At 38.2% G+C, this 25488-nt stretch overlaps 1 protein-coding gene across 2 annotated transcripts in view; it reads right to left on the minus strand.

The window, feature by feature from the left end:
* lhfpl3 (LHFPL tetraspan subfamily member 3) overlaps positions 1-25488 on the minus strand; it is a 157003-nt gene that overhangs the window by 22330 nt on the left and 109185 nt on the right. For both annotated transcript variants that reach the window (XM_052033997.1, XM_052033996.1), the window contains exon 2: positions 20718-20954. In XM_052033997.1, coding sequence (XP_051889957.1) covers positions 20718-20954 — 237 coding nt within the window. The remainder of the gene's footprint in view (positions 1-20717; positions 20955-25488) is intronic.

Consider the following 25488-nt stretch of genomic DNA (forward strand, 5'->3'; position numbering starts at 1 on the left):
TACGTTTAGAGAGGCTGTTAGTTATATTGCATTTGGTGCCTCAACTTTATGCCAGGCACGAATGACCCTGCAAAAGTTGGTAAGTGAAGACAAATGGTTTACTTATTTTAGATTATTTTATATAATTTTAAGTGGTCTTAATTTTTGAATATTTTCCTAATTATTCTCAATTATTCAAATATATATGACTACGAGAGAAACTTAAAAATTATCAATTACCATGAGGTCATTCTCAGGTTGGGGCCTCCAAATCCAACTCCAACTTCCAAAGCCTAGTCATTACACTGAGCCTGCTCCTCCTCAGAGGATGCCTCTCAGGTACAGTCAATCAGCTCAGCTTGCCCTCCATATCCAGAACAGGTTAGTGCTTGGTGGCAGGCACCACCGGCAATGAATTAAAGCCAGATCCAGGAAGATCCATCCCAGTAATTAATTCAAAATAAATGTAGATTACCTGAAACTTACCTCTTCCCAAACTCTCCTTTCCACTCAAATGAATGGAATAGCTAAAGTTGCACCATGTCCATATTAGCAACTTTCCCAGTGCTAAAAAACTGCCGCTAGATTCCAAATTTGGTGGAGGTGCTAAAGCTGCACGGGGAGTACCATCAGAAGAACCATTTATATCCCTCCTCAGACATAGAAAACAAAACTGGGCACAATATCCCAGTTGTGCGCTTGCTCTGTAATATTTGCATCAGGACTTTCTTACACCAAATATAGGCCAAAAATATCTTGGGAAACTTCTCAGAAAACTTTAGGTCATTATTGTGATTATGACCCTTCCTGTAAAGATAAAACACACTAATTATGTGAGACTTTGTTTTATATCCCTACATCCATAATTACAAGAAAAAGGATTTTGAAAGTTTTCTCAGAGAAGAGCTTTTGGAGATTTATTTACAAGATGGTAAAGTAAGTCAGATCAATACTTCTGTGTATACCAGGGATAAAGACAAGAAAGCACAAGTTCAGAATTGCGATATACAGATTAAGGACAAACATGTTTTGGGTGGAGCATGAGTAGTAAAATTAGTAGGCTTTACAACCTCACACACCTGTTCTGCCATTCAATAAAATCATGGCTGATCATGTACCTTAACTCCATATTATCTGCCAGTCCCCATCGGCCTTGGTTCGCAATGTTCAAAAGTTAATCAACCCCAGTGTTGACATACTCAATGGACTGAACATTCAGAAACCTCCAGGGTAAGAATTCCAAAGATCTGCAGTCCTTTGAACAAAATAATTCCCTGCATCTGACCTTAATGCCCAAGCCCTTGTCTTGAGACTATGCCTCCAAGTTCTAGAATCTCCAGCCAGAGAAAATGCCCTCTTGGCAGCCAACTAGTCAGTCTCTCTCAGTTCTTTTTAAATTAATTATTGCCCTTTCTTCTAAACTCCAGTAAATACAGACTTTTCCTATTCAATCTCTACAATGATATGCCCTCACCCCAGGAATCAATCTTGCAATCCACCTCCAAGACAAATAAATTCTTAATACAGTGACTAAAATTGCTCTGCTTCTGAATTGCTCACTGTATCTGAGCCTCTGTGGAGACCTCAGCACATCAACAATTACAAATTTGCCTTTTCCACTGAAAAGAAATTCTGTGTTTTCTTCCTATCAAAGTTAATAACCTTACATTATCTCACTTTCCACTTCATCTGCCACATTCTCAAATAACTTCAAGCTTGTACACTGTTAGCAAAACTCTGAAACTGTAAACTGCCTCCGAAATGAAAGTCGTTTTAGATAAAGCAAGTGCAAATGTAAGTGCTTTTCACTTGCATAAAAAAGCCTTGGAAAGAGCATTGTTCTGAATGCAGAGAAGATGTTTACTGGCATTTACATCTGGAGCAATGGAAGTGGAACATTAACTTTATGATACCTATCTTCCCAGAGTTTTATTCAAAGAAGGTTTTGGGAAATTGAAAAGATTGATTTGAGTAATCATTCACATTCTATTTGCAGAAGCAGTGCAAGGTGAAGCCACTGTTTCCCCAGAGGAATAAATCAGAAGTTTTGACAATTTTACAAAAAAATCTAGTCCATCATCAAATAAATGAATTATTTCACATACAATTGGGACTACCATAATTCAAAATTACTATTTTCTTAATGTGCTACGATGAAATGTGATGGTTGGTACACACACAAATTCATCTGAATGCTCTGACAAGAAATTCCTAACAACTTGCAAGGAAACACATGAACATGCACTTCACTCACTTTCATTAAATAGAAGATGATGCAGCATAAAGTTTCATGATCCAAGGCATAAATATATATTTAAAAATGTAAACACATTTTGTCATTATTGCTTAGAAATTAATCAAAAGTGACAGCAAATAAAACTGCTCCTGTCACAATTTTGTATTAAATATTGTTGTGGATGTAAATCAGCAAGAACATCTGTTTTCCACCTGCATTACACTGAAGGCCTCAGCCCCTGGCTTAGCTCATCTGCTGCTGAACTTCCAGTCTTGCCATTGTTACCTCTAGACCATCTCTTCCAATGCTCTCTTGGCCACTCTCCATAAATTGAATTGTTCAAAGTGTTACAATTTCTTTTCAATACATAGCAAATCCCACTTACTTTTCACCCCAGTGTTCACGGGTCCACATTGATTCCTGTTCTTGCATCATCTCAATTTTAAAATTCATCCTCGTTTACAAATCTTTCCAAGATCTTGCACCTTCACCTCCATCTCTTAATCTCCTATATTCCCACAATCCTGCATAAAATCCAACCTCTTCCAATGTAACTTGTTTGCACATTGGTGATGGTGCTTTCAACTGCCAAGGTCCAAAGCCCTGGAATTGCCTTAATAATTCCTACTCTCCACAGGCTTCCAGTCAGGTATCTTTTAGTGCTATATTGATACAAGAAGTTGTTGCTGTTGAATACTTGCATAAGTGGAATATTCTACAAAACATTGTCCCAAATCCCTGTTCTTGAGATTTTGAAAAATATTTAAAATGACAAATAGTAAAGAAATGTAAATGTACCATCAGATGCATCAACTCATTGTGCTGTGCAATGAAATGATGTAGTGTGAGTATTCACATATACCAGGGTGACTCGTGCACAAAGAACTAAGTAAAAGCTAAGAACATTCTTGCAGCAAGAAAATGAAAATGAGAGAATGCATTCCTCCTGGACTGTTACACTGCATCCCTTAGTGACCAACAGGGATCTAGGAGAAAAATAGCTTTTGACCTTCTTAGGCTTAGAATATTCATGATCTGGGGAGACCTTAGAAAGAGGAAAGAAATAAAAATCCTCAAATACAGAGAACTGATTATATAAATATTCCTACTGTTTGGTTTAGTGCACAGTAATTTTCTTCTGATGTGGTTTTTGCTCTGAAGCAAAAAGAATCATGCGAGTCCAAAATACTTAAATAATCTCCCATATATTTCTATACCCGACAAAAGCCTTTGAGGGATAGTAGGAAGAGAAAACATGCTTTGAGAACACCTTCGCTCCGCCCGCCATAACAGCCAGGACCTCCTGGTAGCCAGCCATTTTAATTCCACTTCCCATTCCCACACTGACATGTCTGTCCACGGCCTCCTCTACTGCCAAGTTGAGGCTAGATGCAGATTAGAGGAACAACTCCTCTATTCCATCTTGGTAGTCTCCAACCCAACGGCATCAACATCAATTCCTTTAACTTCCTGTAACCACTCCCCTCTGTGCCTCCCTTTGTTTTCTCTTATCCCTCTGACCCCATCACCCTTCTCTTTCCCCTCCCCCTCCCTCACAACCTGCCCATTACCCACACCTTCCTCCCTCTGGTTCCCCACCTCTTTCCCTTTATTCCATGGTCCACTGTCCTCTCCTCTAAGATTCCTTCTTCAGCCCTTTGCCTCTTCCACCTATCACCTCCCAGCTTCTCACATCATTCCCACTTCCCGCCTCCCCCACCTGCCTACCTTCCCCCCTCACCTGGATTCACCCATCACTCGCCAGCTCGTGCTCCTCCCCTTCCCCCACCCATTTATTCTGGCTTCTGTCTGATGAAGGGTCTCGGCCCAAAACATCGACTGTTCATTTCCCTCCATAGATGTTGCCTGACCTTCTGAGTTCCTCCAGCAATTTTTGTGTGATGCTATCAGAGCTAAAATGGTTATTAAATACTGAAAGGATTAATTGATCCAGAAGATCTACAAATGCCACAGTCACAAAGCACATTACTACAAAGTGTCAAAAGAAAAATCCTGTGCAGCAGCCTCTGAGACCACAAAAATGTTCCTGAACAAACAAAGGAAACATTAGCTTTGACTGCTCCTGGTTTAATCAGACATACTGTCAGCAAATCAAGGCTCACGTCCTGTCAGGCCAAACCAATTGCATACCAGCAGGTGGAAACAAAAATCAGTATATCCTGAATGAAAACCTCAAGCTCCAGTGTAAATGACAATAAGGATACTGGAGTACCTAGAAGATCAGAAACCACAGTCCAAGAGTGGAGCCTGCAGGACTGAGATCAGGCACAAATGAATAACAGATTGAAATTTTATTAAAAACTGCATTGCATTTACATCTTCAGAAACAAGGAAGTCTGAGAAATAAACAAGAGGTGAACAGCTGCAACAAAACTGTGTTTGTCAAACTTCATCAAAGGAAGAGAATGAGCCATATGTGATTTTCATGGAAATTATGCATTGATGCATTTTGATGTGATTTCAGTTGTTGTATAATATTATTCCATTTTATGTGATTTTCCCCTCACTAACCCAGGAGCACTTACGTCATCAATGATGAATCTAAAAGTTGCCTCAGTTGACTGTTAAACAACTACAATATGTATTAACAGAGTAAAATTGAATAAATCTGGGTAACAACTAAGTAAAACTACCAGAAAGGTGCCAATGAAGTATGCTCTTTGAAGTAAGTAAATTAGGGGCAGAAGATTATTTAGAGGCAGAGAATGAAGGAGAAGTGAAATAGTGAAAGGACCTTAACACAGATATCTTCTGTTCACAGAACCCAGGACAAATCCATTGGAGCCACTAGCTTACTCTCAATCATCAACAAAAGATGAAAGGTAATGTTAGAGTGCTGCAAGACAGTGCTTCCCAATGACCTAATCACCAAAGTTGAGATCACCAAATAAACATGCTCCACATTTTACTTATGAAGTCTTCAAATAAAGCATCAAAATGTGTTCCTGCTTATTATATACTCATAATGCTATTGATACGAGTCCCTCTACATCAATAAAAATACAGAAATTTGCTTTGTTGTAACCTATACATGATCACGTAATTCTGCAAATAATTTGAATTCTGCCATGTGGAATATTTTGCACTGTTGAATTTCCTAGTTCCACCTTGTTTTTAATATCAACATCACTAATGCTACAATCCCTTTTCTACAGTTTTGCTTTACACCGTGTAATCAGAACATCTAGCCGCCTTTCCTTGCAATTCCATTTCTTTGAAGTGCCAACTTTTTCACCTTTAAACCAATCCTTGAATCACAGAATTGTTAAATCACTGAAGGAGGCGATGAGATTCATCAAGTCCAAACTGGCTTTTGATGCATTACAAAAATATCCTGGAGTAAAAGAGAATAATTCCTCTAGGGCTTTGGAGGAAAAAACTAGACTATAAACACATTGGCTATGAGCATCAATAAAAAAAACTAGTAAATTTTACTGAAACAAGCTGAAGAAAAATACAATCTTGGTCGATAATGAATTTTAATGTTGACAATTATACCAAACTTTCATTGTAGTGCAATTGAATTTGGCACAATAAATTATGATAAATTTTGCAAAATTAAAATTTAATGAAATTATTTTCGCGCTCAAACTTAAAACCTTTGTTCAAGAAGGGCTCTAAGAATAAGCCAGGAAATTATAGGTCAGTGAGCTTGACGTCAGTCGTGGGTAAACTATTGGAAGGTACGTTAAGGGATAGGATATATAAGTATTTGGATAGACAGGGCCTGATTAGGGATAGTCAACATGGCTTTGTGCGTGGTAGGTCATGTCCAACCAATCTTATAGAGTTTTTCAAGGAGGTTACCAAGAAGGTCAATGAGGGAAAGGTGGACCTTAGCAAGGTCTTTGACAAAGTCTCGCATGGGAGGTTGCTCCAGAAGTTTAAGTTGCTTGGCATTCAGGATGAAGTAGCCAATTGGATTCAAAATTGGCTTAGCGGGAGAAGCCAGAGAGTGGTAGATGCCTGTCTGTCTGTCTGTCTGTCTGACTAGAGCCTGTGACTAGTGGTGTGCCGCAGAGATCAGTGTTGGGTCTGTTGTTGTTTGTCGTCTCTATTAATAAGTTAGATGATAATATGGTAAACTGTATCAGCAAATTTGAGGATGACACCAAGATTGGGGGCATAGTGGACAGTGAGGAAGGCTATCAAAGCTTGCAGAGTGATCTTGACCATCTTGGAGGATGGGCTTTAAAATGGCTGATAGAATTTAATGCAGACAAGCGTGAGGTGTTGCACTTTGAGAGGACAAACCAGGGTGTGAATGGTAAGGCTCTGAGGTGTACAGTAGAACAGAGGGACCTGGGAATACAGATCCATAATTCCTTGAAAGTGGCGTCACAGGTAGATAGGGTCATAAAGAGAGCTTATGGCACTTTGGCCTTCATAAAGTAGGGCACTGAATACAGGAGTTGGGATGTTATATTGAAGCTGTACAAGACATTGGTGAGGCCGAATTTGTAGTATTGTGTGCAGTTTTGGTCACCTACCTACAGGACATATATCAATAAACTTGAAAGAGTGCGGAGAAAATTTACAAGGATGTTGCCGGGACTTGAAGACCTGACTTAAGGAAAGGTGGAATAGGTTAGAACTTAATTCCCTGGAACACAGGAGAATAAGGGGAAATCTTATAGAGGTACACAAAATTATAAGGGGTATAGATATGGTGAATGCACGCAGGCTTTTTCCCCTAAGGTTGGGTGAGAGAAGAACTAGAGGACATCAGTTCAGGGTGAAAGGTGAAATATATAAGGTGAAGTATTCAAGGGGAATCTGAGGGGAAATTTCTTCACCCAGAGGGTGGTGTGAGTGTGGAACGAGCTGCCAGTGGAAGTGGTAGATGCAGGTTCAATTGCAACATTTAAGAGAGGTTTGGATAGGTACATGGATGGGAGGGGTTTGGAGGGATATGGTCCAGGTGCAGGTAGATGGGACTAGGCAGAATATCAGGTTGGCATGGACTAGATGGGCCAAAGGGCCTGTTTTTGTGCTGTAGTACTCTCTCTATGAAACTTATTTTGTTGTACATAGGGTGGAATCTTGTTTTAATCTCAACAGGAGAAGGTTTGAGGGGAAAATCCAATGAACAATTTTCAACCATAATCATTCTGATTGATTCCATTTTTTTATTGGAATAAAAATGCAAAATAAAAATTTCTAGTGAGCCTTGGCTTTGACAGCAAAGTAATGCGTGACCTGCCACCAATCATTAGGAGAGAGGCAGGGTTTAGCTACCTCTCCCATGAGGAAACAAGGAGAGGTGACAAAGCAAAAAACAGAAATTACAAGAAATACTCAGTGGGTCAGACTGCATCTGTGGGAAAAGAAACAAAGTCACCGTTTCAGTCAGAACCAACATTTCAAGTCATCAGAACAGGAGTTTGTAAAGCTGCAGGGAGGGCAGAGTAGCGGGATGTCACTGATTGGGTAAAACCAGAATGACCATGGAGATAAACTGTAGACAACGTTGGTATTTGACAGAGTCTCCAGGTTATATATAAAATTAAAAATCTTATATCTGCATACACTTCCTAGCCATTTGTTGTGATGTCTTCTCATGCACATTAATCCAACTGTTAACTCTAGGTGCAAGTTTAGAGACAATGGCTCAAGCAGTCAGATAATTTACAGCCCTCTGTAATGTTAGTCCTGTGAAATTTTAACTTCTGGGCCTCATCTGCATGGTCAGTGTCAGCTTCCCCACCTCAAATCCAGCAAGAAGCTGTTGCTGTCCAGTGGGTGTGAGAAGGATATTGGGCAGAATGATGTTACAACTGAGGAGCTGAAAGGAAAAAGCTCTCATCACACAGGTAAGCAAGATGAGGTGGGAGTAGGAGACCCACAAAACTGGGTGAAATCGAGGAAAGTCACAGGATACCTTAGGGCCAGAGGAGATTACAGCTCCTCGTAATCCACAAGGAAATGTGAATAAATAAAAAATAATTTTCCCTTCTTGGCCTCTTGAGGCCTCAGATCTATTTACCCCAAGGTCAGTTTTGTGGCCTCAGCCCAAAATTGCAAGTAGCTTGATAATGTAATTGTAGCCTATTATATATAAAGATCCTGCGATCTGCATTCCATTTAAATGCAAGAGATTTGCATGTCCAAATGCTCAAATCATTAGAAGTCAGTAAAGACAAAGAAAATGTAATCAAGAATGCTATTGGGATATCAGCATTTGTCTCAAGACTGCTGAAAAACAAAAGGTATGGGAGATATGCTCTAGTTGGATTGGGATTTGGTTACAGCACACCTGGACTACTGTATTCAGTATGAGCTATTGCAACTCAATTTTGTCCTTGCAAGGGATACAGCATAGGTTTGTCAGAATAGTCTTTGTTCTTTGCACAAAGGGTAGCAAAATTCATGAATTCTCTCCTCCAAAAAGGCATGGCAATTGAAACGTTTACTGCAGAGATACATGGTATTTTGTTGGATCTCAAAGGCAATGGAGCAAAGGCAGATAAATGGAGCTGTAGTACAAGTTAACTTTGTGATCCACTATAACTAAGTAACAGAGCAGCCCCGAGAGAAAGAATTGGTGTAGTGTACTCCTGTTCTTGATGTTCCCACGTTCAATTGACTATGTTCAGAAATATTTAAGCTACTGGCAGCTCCTGAATAATTTGAAGAAACTGAAATTCAGTTCTTGATGTTTCTTAACTGCACACCATGCCAAGCCACCCACCAGCTCCCAACTGAAAAGAAAAAGAATAATGAGGTAGAAGGAAGCATATGAAAACGGAAAGGACCCGAGGAGAGGCAAAAGGCAGAAAACAGCAACACAATGATAGCAGACACGGCTGAAGGAGATCCCATATTTTCTTATTTGTTGCACATAACACCACAGTGGTTTAGTTAATATATATTATTTTGTTATGCATTTTTGTATGCATTGTACATTTAATAAATTTGCTTTATATTCCAAACTTGTGATTTGATATGTTCTACATCTGTTGAGAATTAAGAATTAGAGATCGAGTTTATGGAATTCTTCAAGGATCTTCAAAATTTTAAAATGTTAAAGATGTATTAAAGAATATTCTCAGTCGTATATTCTTTGTCCAGATATAGGTCTTTGGCTTTCCCTTTTTAGTGTAGAAGCAATTATTGTTAAAATAAGATAAAGCATTTGGGATGTTAAGTTACCAAAATGGACCTGCTCTTTTTTTTAAATGAGCACACTTTTTAGTTTTGTATTTTTTAGCTGCTTCTTGTTCCATCTCATTTTCCTCCTTGCCTTAATAAAATTCAGCTTTGCATTTTAGTGCTGCCTGTATCAATCACTCGTATCCCGATTCGAAGAATGTGAGGCCATAGGCTGACCATTATTAATGATATTTTCAACTGAATAAAAGGTCATGGAAAACTCAATCTGTCACCATACATCTAAAGAAGCTCCAGCTCTCCTGCTATGATATCTATGGTGGATAAGTGAAGATACATTTTTCCTGTGGCTCAGCATAATGGTGCACCAATACACTGCACAACTGCACACTGCACAAATCTCTTCTCCATTTGAAAAAAAATCTTCCAATTTTGCCTGTATTATTTACCATTTCCCAGGCAATGGAACATCAAGGTAACATTTTAACTAGGCCTTCTTTTTAGCCTATAACTAGAAACTTGCATGTAAAGCAGAGTGGAGTTATTGACTTGGCCTACAATTGTCCTTTCTTTCCTGTCATACCTTTCAGATGTCAGGAACTTATTGAGTAATGCTGGAGCTGAAACTAATGATCTTCTCACACTCAGTCTTGAAGTTATTGTTCTAAATGTGATGGGGAAGCTTGGGATTCACTTCATGTCCAGGATTGGGTGTCATAAAACCATAGTGTAATATTGGATGGTATCTCTTTTTTCCCCAGATAGATACCAGGGGTGTGATTCTTCCTCGTGTGTATTTCTCTTGATGTTGCAACTGTTTAATAAAATTCCATGCATTTTGCAATAATTAGATTGCATCATAACCTTCATGATGAATAAATATTCACTAATTCAGTAGGGTGGAGAAGACAAAGAAACTTCAAAGTGATATGGACAACCTAAATGAGTGGGCCAAAACATGAATGCAATGTAATGCGTACACAAGTAACTAAAATTAAGGAAGCCAAGGAATATGGGAATATAGTAGGAAAAAGGCTTGATGAAGCAGATTCAAAGGGCCTACTCCAGCTCCTAATTCTAATGTTTCTGCAATTATTTGTAAAATTCATGAAGCTATCATGAAGTTCACCAAGGCAGAGTCTCAAACAAATATTTAATTCCTAGGTGAACAGGCTTAATTGGAGACATATTGGGCAAGGCCAAAGGATTTTGGTACAAGGCCTGGCTAGTACACTCACCCCATAGAGTCAGAAGCAGGCCCCTTGGCACACCCTGTGCATGCCGACCATATATACTAATCCCATTTTGCAGCACTTGGTCTGTAGCATACTATGCCTAGGTAATTTAAGTGCTCATCTAAAATCTTCTGAGAGTGTCTGCCTTCATCACTTTCTCAGGCAGAGTATTCCAAATTCCAACCACCCTCTGGATGAGAAAAATCTTCCTTATGTCCCCTCTAAACTTCTTACTCCTTACCTTAAACAAAGTTACAGATATCTCTGCCATGGCGAAAAGTTTACTTTTATCTATGCCCCTCATAATTTTGCACTCCTCTGTCTTTGCTCCAAGAAAAACAAATCCAGCCTATCCAGTCTCTCCTCATAACTGTGACACTCCATTCCAGGCAACATCCTGGTGAATTTCCCCTGCACCCGTTTCAGAGCGATCATGTAACCAAAACTGCACACAATACTTCAGATACAGCCTTAACAATATTTTATGAAGTTGTACTATAACATCCCTACTCTTATACTCAGTTTCCTGACTAATGAAGGCGAGCATCCTGTATGCCTTCTTTACCATCCTACCTACTTGCAAGCAAGGTTTGAGAAGGAAGACTTTCCCAGGCAAGTACCACATTAACTTTTTTTAAAGGTGAAATCAACTCAGTTTGATGCCAACAGAATCACCTGGGATTGAGAGCTTTGTTATTTTTTGTTTTAAAGAGAGGAGATTGGGATGTACTTTTTTTTGCAACACTATGATTTGGAGTAAAGTAAATGAATAGAAATAAGAAATGAAAAGAAAATGTACCCTACAAGGATACATTCTTTAATGCCAATGGGAGAAATAGTTTATTCTTTAGAAAACTGATAGAAACAGCAATATGATATATTGGAAGAGGCAAATTGACAAAAAAAGTAACAGATGAAATTTAATGTCAGCAAGTAGAAAGTGATAATTTTGTGTTAAAAATAGTGATTGTTCTCTGAGAGAAAATAGAAGCCTTGGAGAAGGAAGGTGCAACTACTTTGAGGCTCAGTGTTATTAAGATCTTAACTTGGAATACAGTACCCTCCTGGCTGCCAGGGAAACACAGTACAAATACAAGATGTTATTGTTGTTATAAGTCTTTAATGTAGTAAAATATCCTAAAATGTTTCTTAGGAGTGTCAGCAAATTAAAAAATGACACCAAGTCACATGAAAAAAATAGGTATGTTGGTCAAAGGCTTGCTCAGAGAAATAGGTTTTAATGGTAGATGGGAAAAAGGGTTAAGGAGGAAATTATGGAGCTTGGGGCCCCTCTCAACATTCACCCTGTCAAATCTCTCCAGAAATGTAAATGCTACAATGTGATTATTTCTCATTCTTCTGAATTCCAGAGAATGTAGTTTACACAATCTTTCCTCATGGCTTAGCCTCTCAATCTGGTAACCTTTTATTGCATTGCTGCCAAGGCAAGTATATCCTTCCTTGAGATACGGTGATCAAAATTGTATGCAGTACTCCAGGTCTCAAGTAGTAGAGGAAGTGTTCTTTAATCTTTATACGACAATATCCTTGTAAGAAATAAAAATGCTTACTTTCCTAATTGGTTGGTGTACTTGCACAAAAATGCTCTGAACATCAACACAATGCGTGCCCACAATATGCTTCATTTATCATCTTCTTACTCACTCACTCAACATGTCTATTTTCCTTGGTGACCTTTCAATGCATACTTCATAGGTTACTTTCCCAACCAACTTTCTATCTTAAGCAAATTTGGATATATTACAATCATTCCCTTTGACTGTCATTCATGAAGTATGTAAGTAGACAAGACCCAGGCAGTGATCCTTGGGCACCTCACTAGTTACTAGCTTTGAACCTGAAAATTACTCATTTATTCCCTCCCTCTGTTCACTGTATTTTAATCCATCTCCTATCCATGCCAATATGCAACTCAAAACTCCTTAAGACCTCATCTTGAGCAAAATCTTTGATACCACATCTATTTAAGTACCTTTTGAAAATCTAAATACACTACACCCGCTGACTTCCCTCTACCTACCACCAATCATATCCTTCAAAAAGCCTCATAAGATTCGTCAAACCTGCTTTACCTTAGGTTAGGATGAGCTGTGAAGGGAGTCCCTTGGTGCAAAACTGAAAAGGGAAAAGTGACTGTTCTTTTGACTCTGCCTGCCCCTGTCAGTTCACTATTTTCTAGCTCTAGTCAGTCATCCTGGGATGAGGGGAGGAGCACTTCTTTTCATACAATTCTGACTATCCTTTTACTGGTTTCCTTCCCCGTGATGCAGCAAGCTTTCCCTTTTCACCTTCAACTACTTCAACAAGACATTGAGTTGTGCCTCAGGACCATTGTTTTACATTAAATCAAGTAGAATGTTCAGCACAGAAACAAGTTATTTGGCCCAAGTAATCCCTGCCAGCATTTGAGATCCACACGAATCCTCTTGCACGCCTGCCAGACTAGCAATTGTTCGCAGCTCCATGTTCCTTTCCCCAAGCCAAGAGTGTTAAGGCTAATTGTTAAACCACTCATACTGCTGCTCCCTGGATCGGCGAGCTGAATCAGCACTCATCTGTGACTGAACCTTTGTAGTCTGCTTGGGTCAGCTGTTTATTGGCACAGAACCATCAAGGGAGACCTTTATTGACATTTTACTTGACTACAGTTTTTAAGCTGAAAATTAGAGTTCCAGCTGAGTTAAATTTTCAGTTTATACACCAATTGCTGCAGGCTGCATCAGCAGAAAGCCTCACCTTTATGCTCAAATGCTATTTCTTGTGACATTTAATAAGTAATTTGTAAAATAAGACTGAATCACATTCATTAATTGACACCCTCATTACACATAGATAAAACATTTCAAACTTCTCACCCCTTTTTCTATCTTCAATAGGTTGGTAATGATGTTTAAGATTAATTTTCAAATGAGCAGTGGAAAGCAAAGCAACAAAAGCTAGAAATCTACTTTGCATGACAAGCTTCATGGCTCCTGCAGCTGGATGATAATTTAGAAACTACGAGGCATCTAATTAAGATTACATTTCCATGTTTGGAATAACAATGATCATTGAACAAAAAACTCACAGTAACTTGAGTATTCTCTGAGCTTGAATGGTTTCAGTTTTTATGTATTCTAAGCCTGTCTTCCACTAAATTCTCAAGCTTTCATAAAGGTGCTATGCAACAAAACACTTCGTATTTATTATTCTTCACACTTCTGGGGAAATTGTCTCAGATCTGCTTAGCATTCTGTAATGTACCAAGACAAAACATGGTTGTTTGATGCATTCTGTACACCAGAGACCCAAACTTTGCCATGTAAAGTATTGCACTGTGCTCTTCCCAAAGCTTGTAACATTTACTCTGATCATTCTGCACTGGTCAGATTAGCCAATCACCATTTCTGTACCACATCCCCAAATAATTCAAAATTAAAGGAGCTAACAGAATTCAATGTGGACTGCGATTAGCAATTAATTTATGCTAGTGATGATATTAATGTTCACCAGCAGGTGTGCTTTAGTTCACAGAATCACATGCTCTGATTTTAACTCTTCACAGAAATCAGCTAGGAGGGGGCAGAGTGCATGGCAAACCAAAGAGTTTTGCACTTGCACACCTGAAGCAACTTCCACATTAACTGCATCAATGGTCACATTCACCATGCAATATTTTGTCAGAGAAATTAATCAACATTGTCCTGGGAGAAAGCTTTGTTGGTTGCTCCTGGAACAATCTATTTCAATTTTAAAACAACAGATTGAGAACCCACTCTGGTAAGTCCCATATTTACCCATCCTTTAGGCACTCTCCTTAATGGTATCAATTCCGCTCCCACACACAGGTCTCATACTCCAAGCCTGACTGGTACAAGCCCTGATATCCCTGCCCAGCAATCCAATCCCCAATTCTCCGAGGCCCTGACAGCCAGAGCACCTGATCCCTAAAGCTTCCTGTGCTCCCAGTGGAGGCCCTGATCTCCAGCACTCTCTAGCTCCAATCATCCTAGCTGCACGTCACTACCAGGATCCTATCTTCTGATCAACAGCCCCCTTCCCCAACTTCACTCCAGCCCCCAGCTCACACATCCTGATAAGAGTTCTGAACACTGTCCTTCTCTCTGCCACACCCCCACCTCCTCTCAACAAGCAGCAGCTTTGGGCCAAATATTGTCTTGGAGTGATTATTTTCTTCTTCTGTCCCATAACATTTAATGATTCCATGAATTTGCAGCAATTAACCCATGACTAATGCCACAGTTGGTACATTGCACAACTACTATATAATAACACAATTTCTAGGCCAATTTCCTTTTACCATTCTCATAACTTGTATTTCTTCACTTGTTACAAACTGGGATTACAATTTGAATTATACTTGATCCATGACATTCTTTAAGCATCAAGGGAGAATTCAGAATCTAGTGTTTTAAGCATTAGCAGTAAAAATCTACAGAAGCTCTTAATAGTTTTATTGAGAGAATAAATTCTCTATCTGCTAGAAGACTTCACTGTATACTTTTAATACTAACTCCATGGTGAAACAAAGAATTTTAACCAAACATGAACTGAGCACTCAAATTAGCTGCATTTCTTAACCTACAGTTTTCATGCAATGGGGTGCCAAACAATAACATTACTATAGATTCAACATCTATTTTGAATCTAGAATACTCAGGTTTGTTTTATGTTATTGAGAAAGAGTGGATTTTAGATCAATGTGTTAGCACTGATTTTAGGTTTCTTGATTGAGATGATAGGTAGGTGAAGGAGGTGGTGATGGGAGTTGATTACTAGAAATCTATTTGCAGTGAATGACAACTTCTCCATACTAAAAGGTCCATGTTTGAAAGGTCAGTTGATTCTGCCCAAAAATTGACCACTATTACTCAGGAGAAATTCTCACAGATTCCAAAGTAGCTGGTTGCAACTCAAGTGCTCTGTTTATATTAGACAGATATCCCCAGCTACATTCAACTATGCCTCACAATTTTGATCCACAATACTCGTTTCTATTCTTCTGAACAGAGGAATTGATGCCTGAGCACCTGGATCAGAGGGATCTTCTTCAGGCAAGCAAAACAAATCTAACAACTTGGATGATGATTACATTTATGATTTTGGCACATGGACACAGAAAATTCTTGATCAGGCTCTGGGTCCAGCCATAAAGAGGTTAATTCAGGTAATGTTTCACAAACTATTAAACATTGATGAGCATTGATAATAACACTGACAGGTAGGTAGCATACCCATTCAAAATATAGTTCTCCTATATTACTCAGAAAATGTATCTTAACTCAGTTGCAGAGGATGGTAGCTACTGTCTGCAATATTTGACTAAGTACAATAGTTTCAGTTTTTTTTTGATTCTTTCCTTAGGGTCCTGCTTGACAACTATCAATGAGAGGATAAAAAAAAAACCTCCAATCAAGCATTGTGTGCTGAATTTACTTAAGTTAACCCAATTAAATTTTGGGATCTCTAATATGCATTTAAATGGTTTCTATGAACTCATCGTCCAAATTACTTTAGACAATTTGAGTTGTCTGGTCTGGTCTGTAAGAAGAGTAAAGACTCCCAGAGTTATTTATTACCTTTGTTTCAAACTGCTCTTGTTTCTTGATTAATTCTTTCTCCAAGATTGTAGCTGCTTCTAGGGAGTTTGTGGGGGTGGCACAATAGCACAGCTAATAGAATTGTTGCTTCAAAAGGTCTAGAACCCAGGTTCAATCCTGACCTCGGGTGTTGTCCGTGTGAAGTTTGCAAGTCCTCCCTGTGACTGCACGGGTTTCCCCCAACTGCTCAGTTTTCCTTCCACATCCCAAAGACTCAAGGGTTGGTCGGTTAGTTGGCCATTAAATTGGCCTAGTGTATACGTGGCTGGTAGAGTCTGGAGGGAAATTGATGAGAATGTGGAAGAATAAATGGGGTTAGCATAAGTTTAGAGTAAAAGGGTGTTTGATAGTGCAGACTCAGAGTGCTGAAGGACCAGTTTCTGTCCTCTATGACTTTACAAGCATTAGTGGAAAGAGTAAGGGAGTTAATATTTCAGGTCAAAGACCCTTCATTAGAACTAGGAAAGTGGGGAAAAAATTAGATTAAAGTGCAGAGAGGGTAGGGACGAATGGATAAGACAGAGGGAATATCTCTGATAGGGTGAAGCCAGGGTTTTTCAAGTGATTTCAATGTTTATTGAAATCTTTGGAAAGGGAAACAGATTTAACAGGTCACATACTCCTACTTTCACCAAAATGAGAGTGCTTGGAAATGCCCAGCAGATCTGGCAGTATCCGTGGAGGGAGAAAAAGTGAGTTAATATTACAGATGAACACTGTTATAGCAGAATGGACCAGTTCTGATATAAAGAGAAAAAATGAGTATCTGAAATTGCTGAATTCAATATTAAATCCTGAAGGCTGCAATGTGGACAATGGAAGATGAGGTGTTGTTCCCCAAGATTTGTTGGAACCAAGTTGTAGTAATAGACATACCTTGAGCAATATTTGGGCAATAAAAACTGATTTTAAACATGGACCTTTTAGTATTGAGGAGTGTGTCATCGTTCAATATATATATATTCACAAAAGGGTGCTACAAATGGATATTCACTATGGCCTTCTGCAAGAGCTACTTAAAACAAAATCTAATATTCCTTGAAACCAATTCTCCAATCTACAAAATTACAGTTTTTGATAAATGGAAGATCAAATCATTCAAAAGATCAAATGCATTAACTGCTGTGGATAGATGAGTTGAGCCTATCACAAATAGTAAATTGCTATTCTCGGATGGAAGTTGTTCCTTGGATAAACTTAGTAACAGCAGCAAGAAGGTTTAATTGAGAAGGATTAATTAACACTGCACACTGATAATATTGATGGAACAATGAACATGGCCATTCAACTAATCTTGCTATTTCCACTGTCTCATCAATATGAGGCCTTCTTTGCCAAGACTTGAAATAAATTAACCTGAACAAGTGAAATCTGATACTGGAATCAAGCTATAGGTAGGGTCTCTTTGTGCTAAAAATATTTCCCATTGCAGCTGTCCCTCAGACTCCCTATCCTCCATGACCAGTACCCAATCACATCTCAAACTTAACCTCCTTTGCTAAATTATGATACCCTCCCCATCTCAACCCTTCAGGTCCATATTCCTTCCAACCCTTTCCCTTCTCGACTACACCACGTCCCACTTACAAACCTCTCTCCACTGTGACCATGACCTAAACTGTGTAGAGAAAACTCGGCTGGAATTAAGTATAAGGACTGGATGCACCAGGCCAGGTTCCAATCATTGCTAGAATGTTATCAGGGCCATTGCTGGTTTAAGAACCTTTATCTACCTCTAATACTCATCCACACATCAGTTTTCTCGCACTGTAGGGCTATTGTAACTGAAAAGAAAAATAAGGTGGCTGCTCCATATCTAAGATAACAGAGAATCTAAAATGACAAAGGTGAGTGTTGCAATTGCATTAACAGCAGAGTGGTGAAATTGACAACAGCATTGGGAGTGTGAACAATTAATTAAAGAAATTCAGAAGCTGCTGAGTGATACCCTGCTTCTCCACAACTTGTATTGTCTTGCAGCCATCTTCTATGTAATCAAGGAAAATCAATGATCTGATGAGAACTTAAAAGTATTTAGGAACTATTCTTAAGATAAATTATCCTGAAAGTGTTATGTTTTGTAGCATGAATTCAAGATGAGATTTTAATGGGTGCAAAATCATAATTATTGCTTGGCAAACTCTATTGTTTCAAAGCAAAAAGCAATTTTATATCTGTGGATTGTAATTCCCTGAAATAAATATTACAAAATATATTAGATTTTAGGAATAACAAACATTTATGATTTATATTTTCAACAGCTATTATGATATTTCAGCTTTTGCCTTGATCTTATGTGTATGTTTCTTCCAAGCTTTATTCTATCCTATATACATGTTTAAATTATTAGATAAAATTATGCTTTTTACTTCCTGGTTTGCTTCCTGGAATTTTAAGTTATAATTGGCATCTCAGCATCCTGTATGCTGGACACTGGGGATTCCCTTGATCACCTAACAGCAACCAACATCAGAAAATGAGAAATCCCTATCATTATGATGTCTCGAGCTTTGCAGATTGTTTTGTTTTAAAATGAAAGAGCTGCTGCTTTGCTACTTAACATAAAATCCAGGCCAACAGGACAAAAACAATGCAAATGAAGCAAAACTAGTTTGAAGAAGTAGCCTGATAATCATTTTGGGCTTTCTAAACTCATTATCTTCATACATATGTTGGCATGGCTAGTGTCCCTGGCTTTAAGTAACATACAGAGAATAGTGTGCTTTTATTTACTTCATTGACATATATCTGTCCACAAACTGGTAGGGTGCTTCCTAGAACCATTAGAATCACAATAGAAATCTTGCCTAGGGGTCAGAAATTCTATTATACCCAAACACACATTATTGATAAGAAACTTTATCTCAAGACCTCTCACAGCTGTCAACTAAACTACTGTTTAACAGTAAGTGTATCATGAGCATAATGAGCACTATTAGTAAAAGGGGAGCAAACAAGGATTGGCAGTTGAATCTATGCTAACTTTGAACAATAACACAATTTGTATTCACGTGATCCATGTGTATTTACTTACTTTTATCAGTTTGTGAACAAAATGACAATTTCTATGCTTAAACAAAAACCTGTAAAAGTGTCAGCAGGTGACCTTTCTGATGACTAATCATCAACCTGGAATGTTAATGCCAAACCTGCTGGGTATTCCCAGTACTTTTTCTATTTTTATTTCATAGTTATAACATCTGCAGAAATTTGCTTATTAAACATATATATGAATAATTATATCTTTAGCCTGCAGATCCATTTATTAATTTCCTGAGATCGACTTGAATTTTCATAGTATTTAATATCCCCAGCCCAACAACATAGCACTGATCCCAAGCAAATCAATGCAAACCTTGGCCCCTAAAGCCAAAAATTATACATTTTTCATTTATCAACATGATAAAGAAGTCTGATATTGTCTGGGAGCACAGTAAAGGATACCTAAAGCAACACTGTAATTTACAATGCATCTGAATTAACTTGGTCTGGGCTCACTAATTATATTGTAAATTTACTTTCCAAAATAGGAGATAACACTAACATTTTCTTTTGAAGCAATTGCTAAAGATGCAGAAATACATTTTGTATTTCACATAAACTAACTTGCACAACAGGACGCATTTCTTTCAATTTCTAATTGGTTCATTGTTAAAATCATTTTCTTTTTCAATCTTTTTATTGAATTTCAAATTAATTCAAATTAATATACATAACATTAATAATTATACATATGGTGCAAAGAGATCGGGATAACAATAACAACAGTTAATATTTATACTCACAAGGAGTAAAATATATAATCTGGACCTCCTGCTCTCTTGCTAAGTGAATATGATACAAAAAAAGAAATTTAAAAGAAATTTGATTATATGAAAAGAAAACCCCTAAATCAAAAAAATAATAATAATAGTAAACAAAAGCAAACCAAAAACTTCAAAAGAAAACTGGACTGATATTTCTTCGGTTAAAAAAAACATTATTATGTCGTTAGCTCCGCTTCTCTATATTCAAAAGTTATTGAAAGGGATTCGAAAAAGGTCTGCTTATATCATATGGAAATATTGAATAAATGGACTCCAAACTTCCTCAAATTTAAGCGAAGGATCAATAGTACCACTCCTAATTTTTTCTAAGTTTAAACATGTTATAGTTTGAGAACACCATTGAAGTGTGGTAGGGGGTATAGGGTCCTTCCATTTAAATAGAATGGATCTCTTGGCCATTAATTGTTAAAATCTAATGCTTAAGGTGCTAAGCTAGTTTTATTACAAAGTCTAAATCAATAATTGTTATCATAAAATTCATAAATATATATATTCTGGATATATTTTTAACTTTTAAATATTTAGAAGAACGAATCCATTAATGGATCTATTAACGTTCAAGGGTAAGCGAGTTTTGGTTTAGATCTGGGATATAAAATTAATAAATGTTTAAAACATGGTTAAATGTTTCTTGTATAAAGGATCGTCACAATTCAAAATTGTCTGATATGACTGAGAAAGATCATACCTTTGGCATCCACTTTGAAGTCATCTGGCAGTAAACCATCTTGTCTGTTGCCGAGGACGAATGCCAGAAATGAAAGGATGAGAGCATCTAGGATTCCAATAATTGCCAGTATGTAGGCCCAGCGAACAGAGCAGGCACCAAGTGTATACTTGTCTGTTTTTTCCCCACACATGCGTTTTACTTCATCTGAATCCCAGCCATCTGGGAAGATCATGCAGCCCAAGATTAAGCAGCCAGCTGAAAGAAAAATCAGGAAGTAATGAACAAAAGCGTACCACAACGTCTGCTTGTCATGTACATCATGCAAGTTTTGGAAGAGAATAACCACATGGATACTGCCTGACCTGTTGAATGCCTCTGGAATTTTCTGTTTTGTTTTGGATTTCCAGCATCCACAGATTTTTGCTCCAATTTTCAATTCTGTACTTGAGATAAAACCCTCTACCTGGAAATTTCCCTTCAAGTCACACACCACATTGGAAATATATTGCTATTTCTTCACCGTCACTGGGTCAAAATCCTGTTACTGCTTCCCTAACAGCATTGTGGGTATACCCACAGCTCAAGGACTGCAGTAGTTCAAGAAGGCAGCTCACCACCGCCTTATCAAGGGCAATCAGGGTGGGTAATTAAATGCTGGCTCAGCTTGTGAAGCCCACATTCCCTTGAATTAATAGAAGAAAATAATTGAATCTGTTTCAGAATCCAATGCTTTTGTTGTTTTTATAGTCTTAGCACAAGGAATAAAACTGATAAATACTACCGATAATGTTGAGTACCAAAGTTAGAGCAAACCTACTTGTTTATCCAGAACTTGTTAAAAGCCAAATAAGGGTTTCAATCCGGGTGAAGGGTCTCAACGTGAAACATCAACTGTCCATTTCCCTCCACAGATTCTGCCTGACCCACTGAGTTCCTCGAGCATGTTGTTTATTGATCAAGGTTTCTAAAGATATAGTTAAGCAGAACTTGTAAACAGTAGAATTTCAGCAGCTGCCCAACCTGAATTATAGACGAGGAGTATCCTCCATCTGACTGGCTATGAAAGCGCATCAAAATCTCTGGTGATCTCCTGTTGGCAATTTCCGTCTGAACCTTGTTTGAATGTATTGGTGCATAAACGCCAGAGTAACAGACACAAGTTCATTATCAATTTTCAAAGACTCAAAGAAATATTGCCATCTTCTTGTGTTATTGATATTATGAAAATTGATGTGAAGGCATCAAAATACATCTATGCATATTAGGCATTCCTGCAAGTTTAAGCAAATGCAATGGTGGAAGCTTTTCTATTTTTAATGTATCAAATTCTGATCTCATATTAAAATGTTGATCAGCATATCAGATCGCTGAGACATGTTTGCAATCACTGAGACAGAAGGACAGGACTGGCATAGAAATTTCAGACATGTAAAAGAGGAGGGGCGTTGCATTGTTGACCAAGGAGCCCACTGCTGAGGGAAGTTGTCTTAGAAGGCTCTTCAAATAAGGTGAAATGGATAGAGTTTAGAAATAAAGAAGAGGTCTCCCAACAGTCAGTGGGAGATAGAAAATTTGTGGTGTTGATAATGAGGAAAGTAGTCTTAGGCTACAGAATGATATTGATCAGCTGATAAGATGAACTTGGCAATGCTAGATGGAATTTAATCATGATAAGTGTGAGGTGATGCACTTTGGGGTGGTTTTACAGTGGAAGGACCTATACCTTGAATGGTAGGGACCTTGGTGTACAAGTTCAAAGATACTTGAAGGTGCAGCACAGGTAGATAAAGGGGTGAAGGCTGCATATAGGATACTTGTTCTCATTAGTTGGAGCAGAGTGTAAGAACAGGGAGGTCTTCGTACAATTTTATAAAAACATTGTTTGGAATAAACCAGAATATTCTGAGCAGTCTGGCTGCCATATTATAGAAATGACATTTTTGCACTGGAGAGTGTGGAGAGGAGATTCATCAATATTTTGCCTGCATTGGAATGTTTCAGATATGAAACAAGACTGGATAGGCTGGGTTTGTTTTCCTTGGAGCAGGGGAGGCAGAGGGGAGACCTGACAGAGATGTACAAAATTATGAGCAGCATTGATAATCTAGATAGTAAGAAATGGTTCCACACAGCAGAAGTATCTAAGACCATAGGGCATAAGTTTAAACTGAGGAGTAGAAGGTTTAGAGGGGATCTGAGGAAGAATTTTTTCCACTTAGAGGGTGGTTGGAGTTTGAAATGCACTGCCTGAGAAGGTGGTAGAACTAAGCATTCTCACCACATTTAAGAAGTATCTGGATGAGTACTTGAACTGCTAAGGAATAGATAGGTACACACCAAAGATTGGTAAATGTGATCAGTATAGATAGGTACTTGGTGGGTAGCATGGACATGGTGGGCTGACAGGCCTGTTCCTGTGCTGTATGACTATGGCTCTAAAAACATTCATAAAAAAGATATATAAAATGGAGTATAGGTCTCAATAAGTGTAATCATAAATGGAGTTTAGGTGCTTATCCAGTACAGGAACTTCTCAGTCACACTAAAATAATAAAGACCAGTTGAGAAAGGGCAAAAATGCAGGAAAACTCATACTTTCTGATCCTGAAGGCCCAAGCACACATATTTCAAATATTATTTAGGAATTTTTGAGGGATTTATGGCAAATAGAGTTACCATACAATATCCCAACACCAACCACGGTTTAACCACCTATCAATTTAAGTCAAACATTTATATTTTCAGAATTATGTGAGCCCAAAACATAATTCCTCTTGGCATGAAACAGAGTAACTGTTATCTATTATGGGTTTCTCTATTAACATGTTCATTAGCTGAGCAATGGGATAACCACATTTTTATGATTCCTGAATTTCACTATGTCTTCTCAGTTGGACATAATGATTTTCCAGTTCATTTAACAAATATTGCACTAACAACAACACATTCAGAGATTCTCTTAAATCTCAGCTGCTTTATATATAAAAAAACAATTACAGTTTGCATAATCACTTCCTTGAAAAGCCAATGAATGAAACTTTAACAGGCTCAAGATGTTTAATAAAATTTAAGGATTGTTTTGAGATACTTATTTTCCTACCCACAAATTTTCACTTTTATATCTAGGACCCAGTTAATTACGCAATATTAAAAAGGGCAATAATCTAATTGCACCTTCTTTCCAAACTTTTCCCATGGCTGTGCTTACCTTTTTTGCTTCAGCTGTACCAATTAAGCTCAATGCTCAGCCACTGCAGCCACCTTGAAAAGTGGTGCAGTCTGCAAGCAATGACTAGGCCTCAGAGGGTGGATGCCGAGTTAGCGCTGTCAGGAAGCCATGATGGCCTTTACGCAACTTGCTGTTGTCAATATCCTCTCAACTAGTTGTAAGCCTCTGATAATTGGAGACATTTAAAAGCATTTCAAATAAATTTTACTAATGGAAATAAACATTATTTGAAAAATAATAGATTTTTACTTAAAATACAAACAACTGGTAATTAAAACACAAAGATAAAAAAATAACTGAACCGCCTACATGTATTTACCAATTCACTGTACCATGACATATATAGCTGCAAGATGATGTCCAAACTCTTATATTCAACGCCCCATTTGATGAAGGCAAGTTTGCCATCTTCACCACTTTGTCTACCTGTGTCACCACTTTCAGGGACCTATGTACATATTCCCAGGCTTCTCCTAGCATCTATTATTAACATCCTCAATTTTCCTAACAAAACGTATCTCTTGATTTATGTCCAGTCTGTGTGGGAGTAGATGCAAGGAACCTTCCAGCTAAATGCCCTATCAAGTCTACATTTGTGGGTATGAAGTCATTAGTACATTTGGGACTGGTGCATTCTATGTATTCTATGTGGGTCATATCAGAGGAGCAACCCCAGTGAAAGACTGGAAGGAGAAATATCTTCATACACAAGTGAAGAGCTTCACAGAAAATCAGCGAAATAACTCCACAGCTCTCAAATTAGGAAGGCCTGCAGGCCAGCCATTTAATCAGAATCGAATTTATTATCACTGACTTATAGGATATGGAATTTGTTGTTTTGTGGCAGCAGTACAATCCAAAGACATAAAATTACTACAAGTTGCAAAAATAGTGCAAAAAAAAAGTAATAACAAGGTAGTAATCGTTTAAAAATACCTTCACCAGCCCTGACGACATCATATAACATAAGGACATCCAAACTGTGACCCGCAAGTCAAATATGACCACTGATGCCTCCTGGATTGGCACACTGAAGAACTTCCAAAATTCTATTATGCACTAGCCCCAAGAGTCCATAGGTAGCTTGTTCTACCATCTCAAGTGAAGTGAGAATTGGCTAGAGATTGGGCAGATGTTATATTTGACTGGACTGTTTCTGGCAGGTGACTTGGGCATGGTCAGGCAGGTGATGGGGGTACATGGGCAGAGAATATCAGCTCTGAGGTGGTGGTGGTATGGTGCAGGATCTGCAATAACAATGGAAATTTAAGAGAGTTACCTACCCAAAAGTAGATGGAAACCTTGGACATCCACAGCAACCCTGGTCGCTAGGAACCCTCTGATTAATGTGGAAATAGGCCTCGAAATTCCAGTTAAGACCTGATTCAGTGTTTTTGTATGCATTGATGTATTTTGTGTAAGTCATTTCAAACAAGTGCCCTCTGACCCAAGGCCCAATCACCAAGACAACATCCTTTGACCCTGATCTGACAACCCAACCTTTGACTGCTGGATGTTTCTGTCCCAAGATCCCACGTTCCTCAGTGTCACAGAGTGACA

Source organism: Pristis pectinata, chromosome 19, assembly GCF_009764475.1.
Source record: "Pristis pectinata isolate sPriPec2 chromosome 19, sPriPec2.1.pri, whole genome shotgun sequence".
NCBI classification, from domain to species: Eukaryota; Metazoa; Chordata; class Chondrichthyes; order Rhinopristiformes; family Pristidae; genus Pristis; species Pristis pectinata.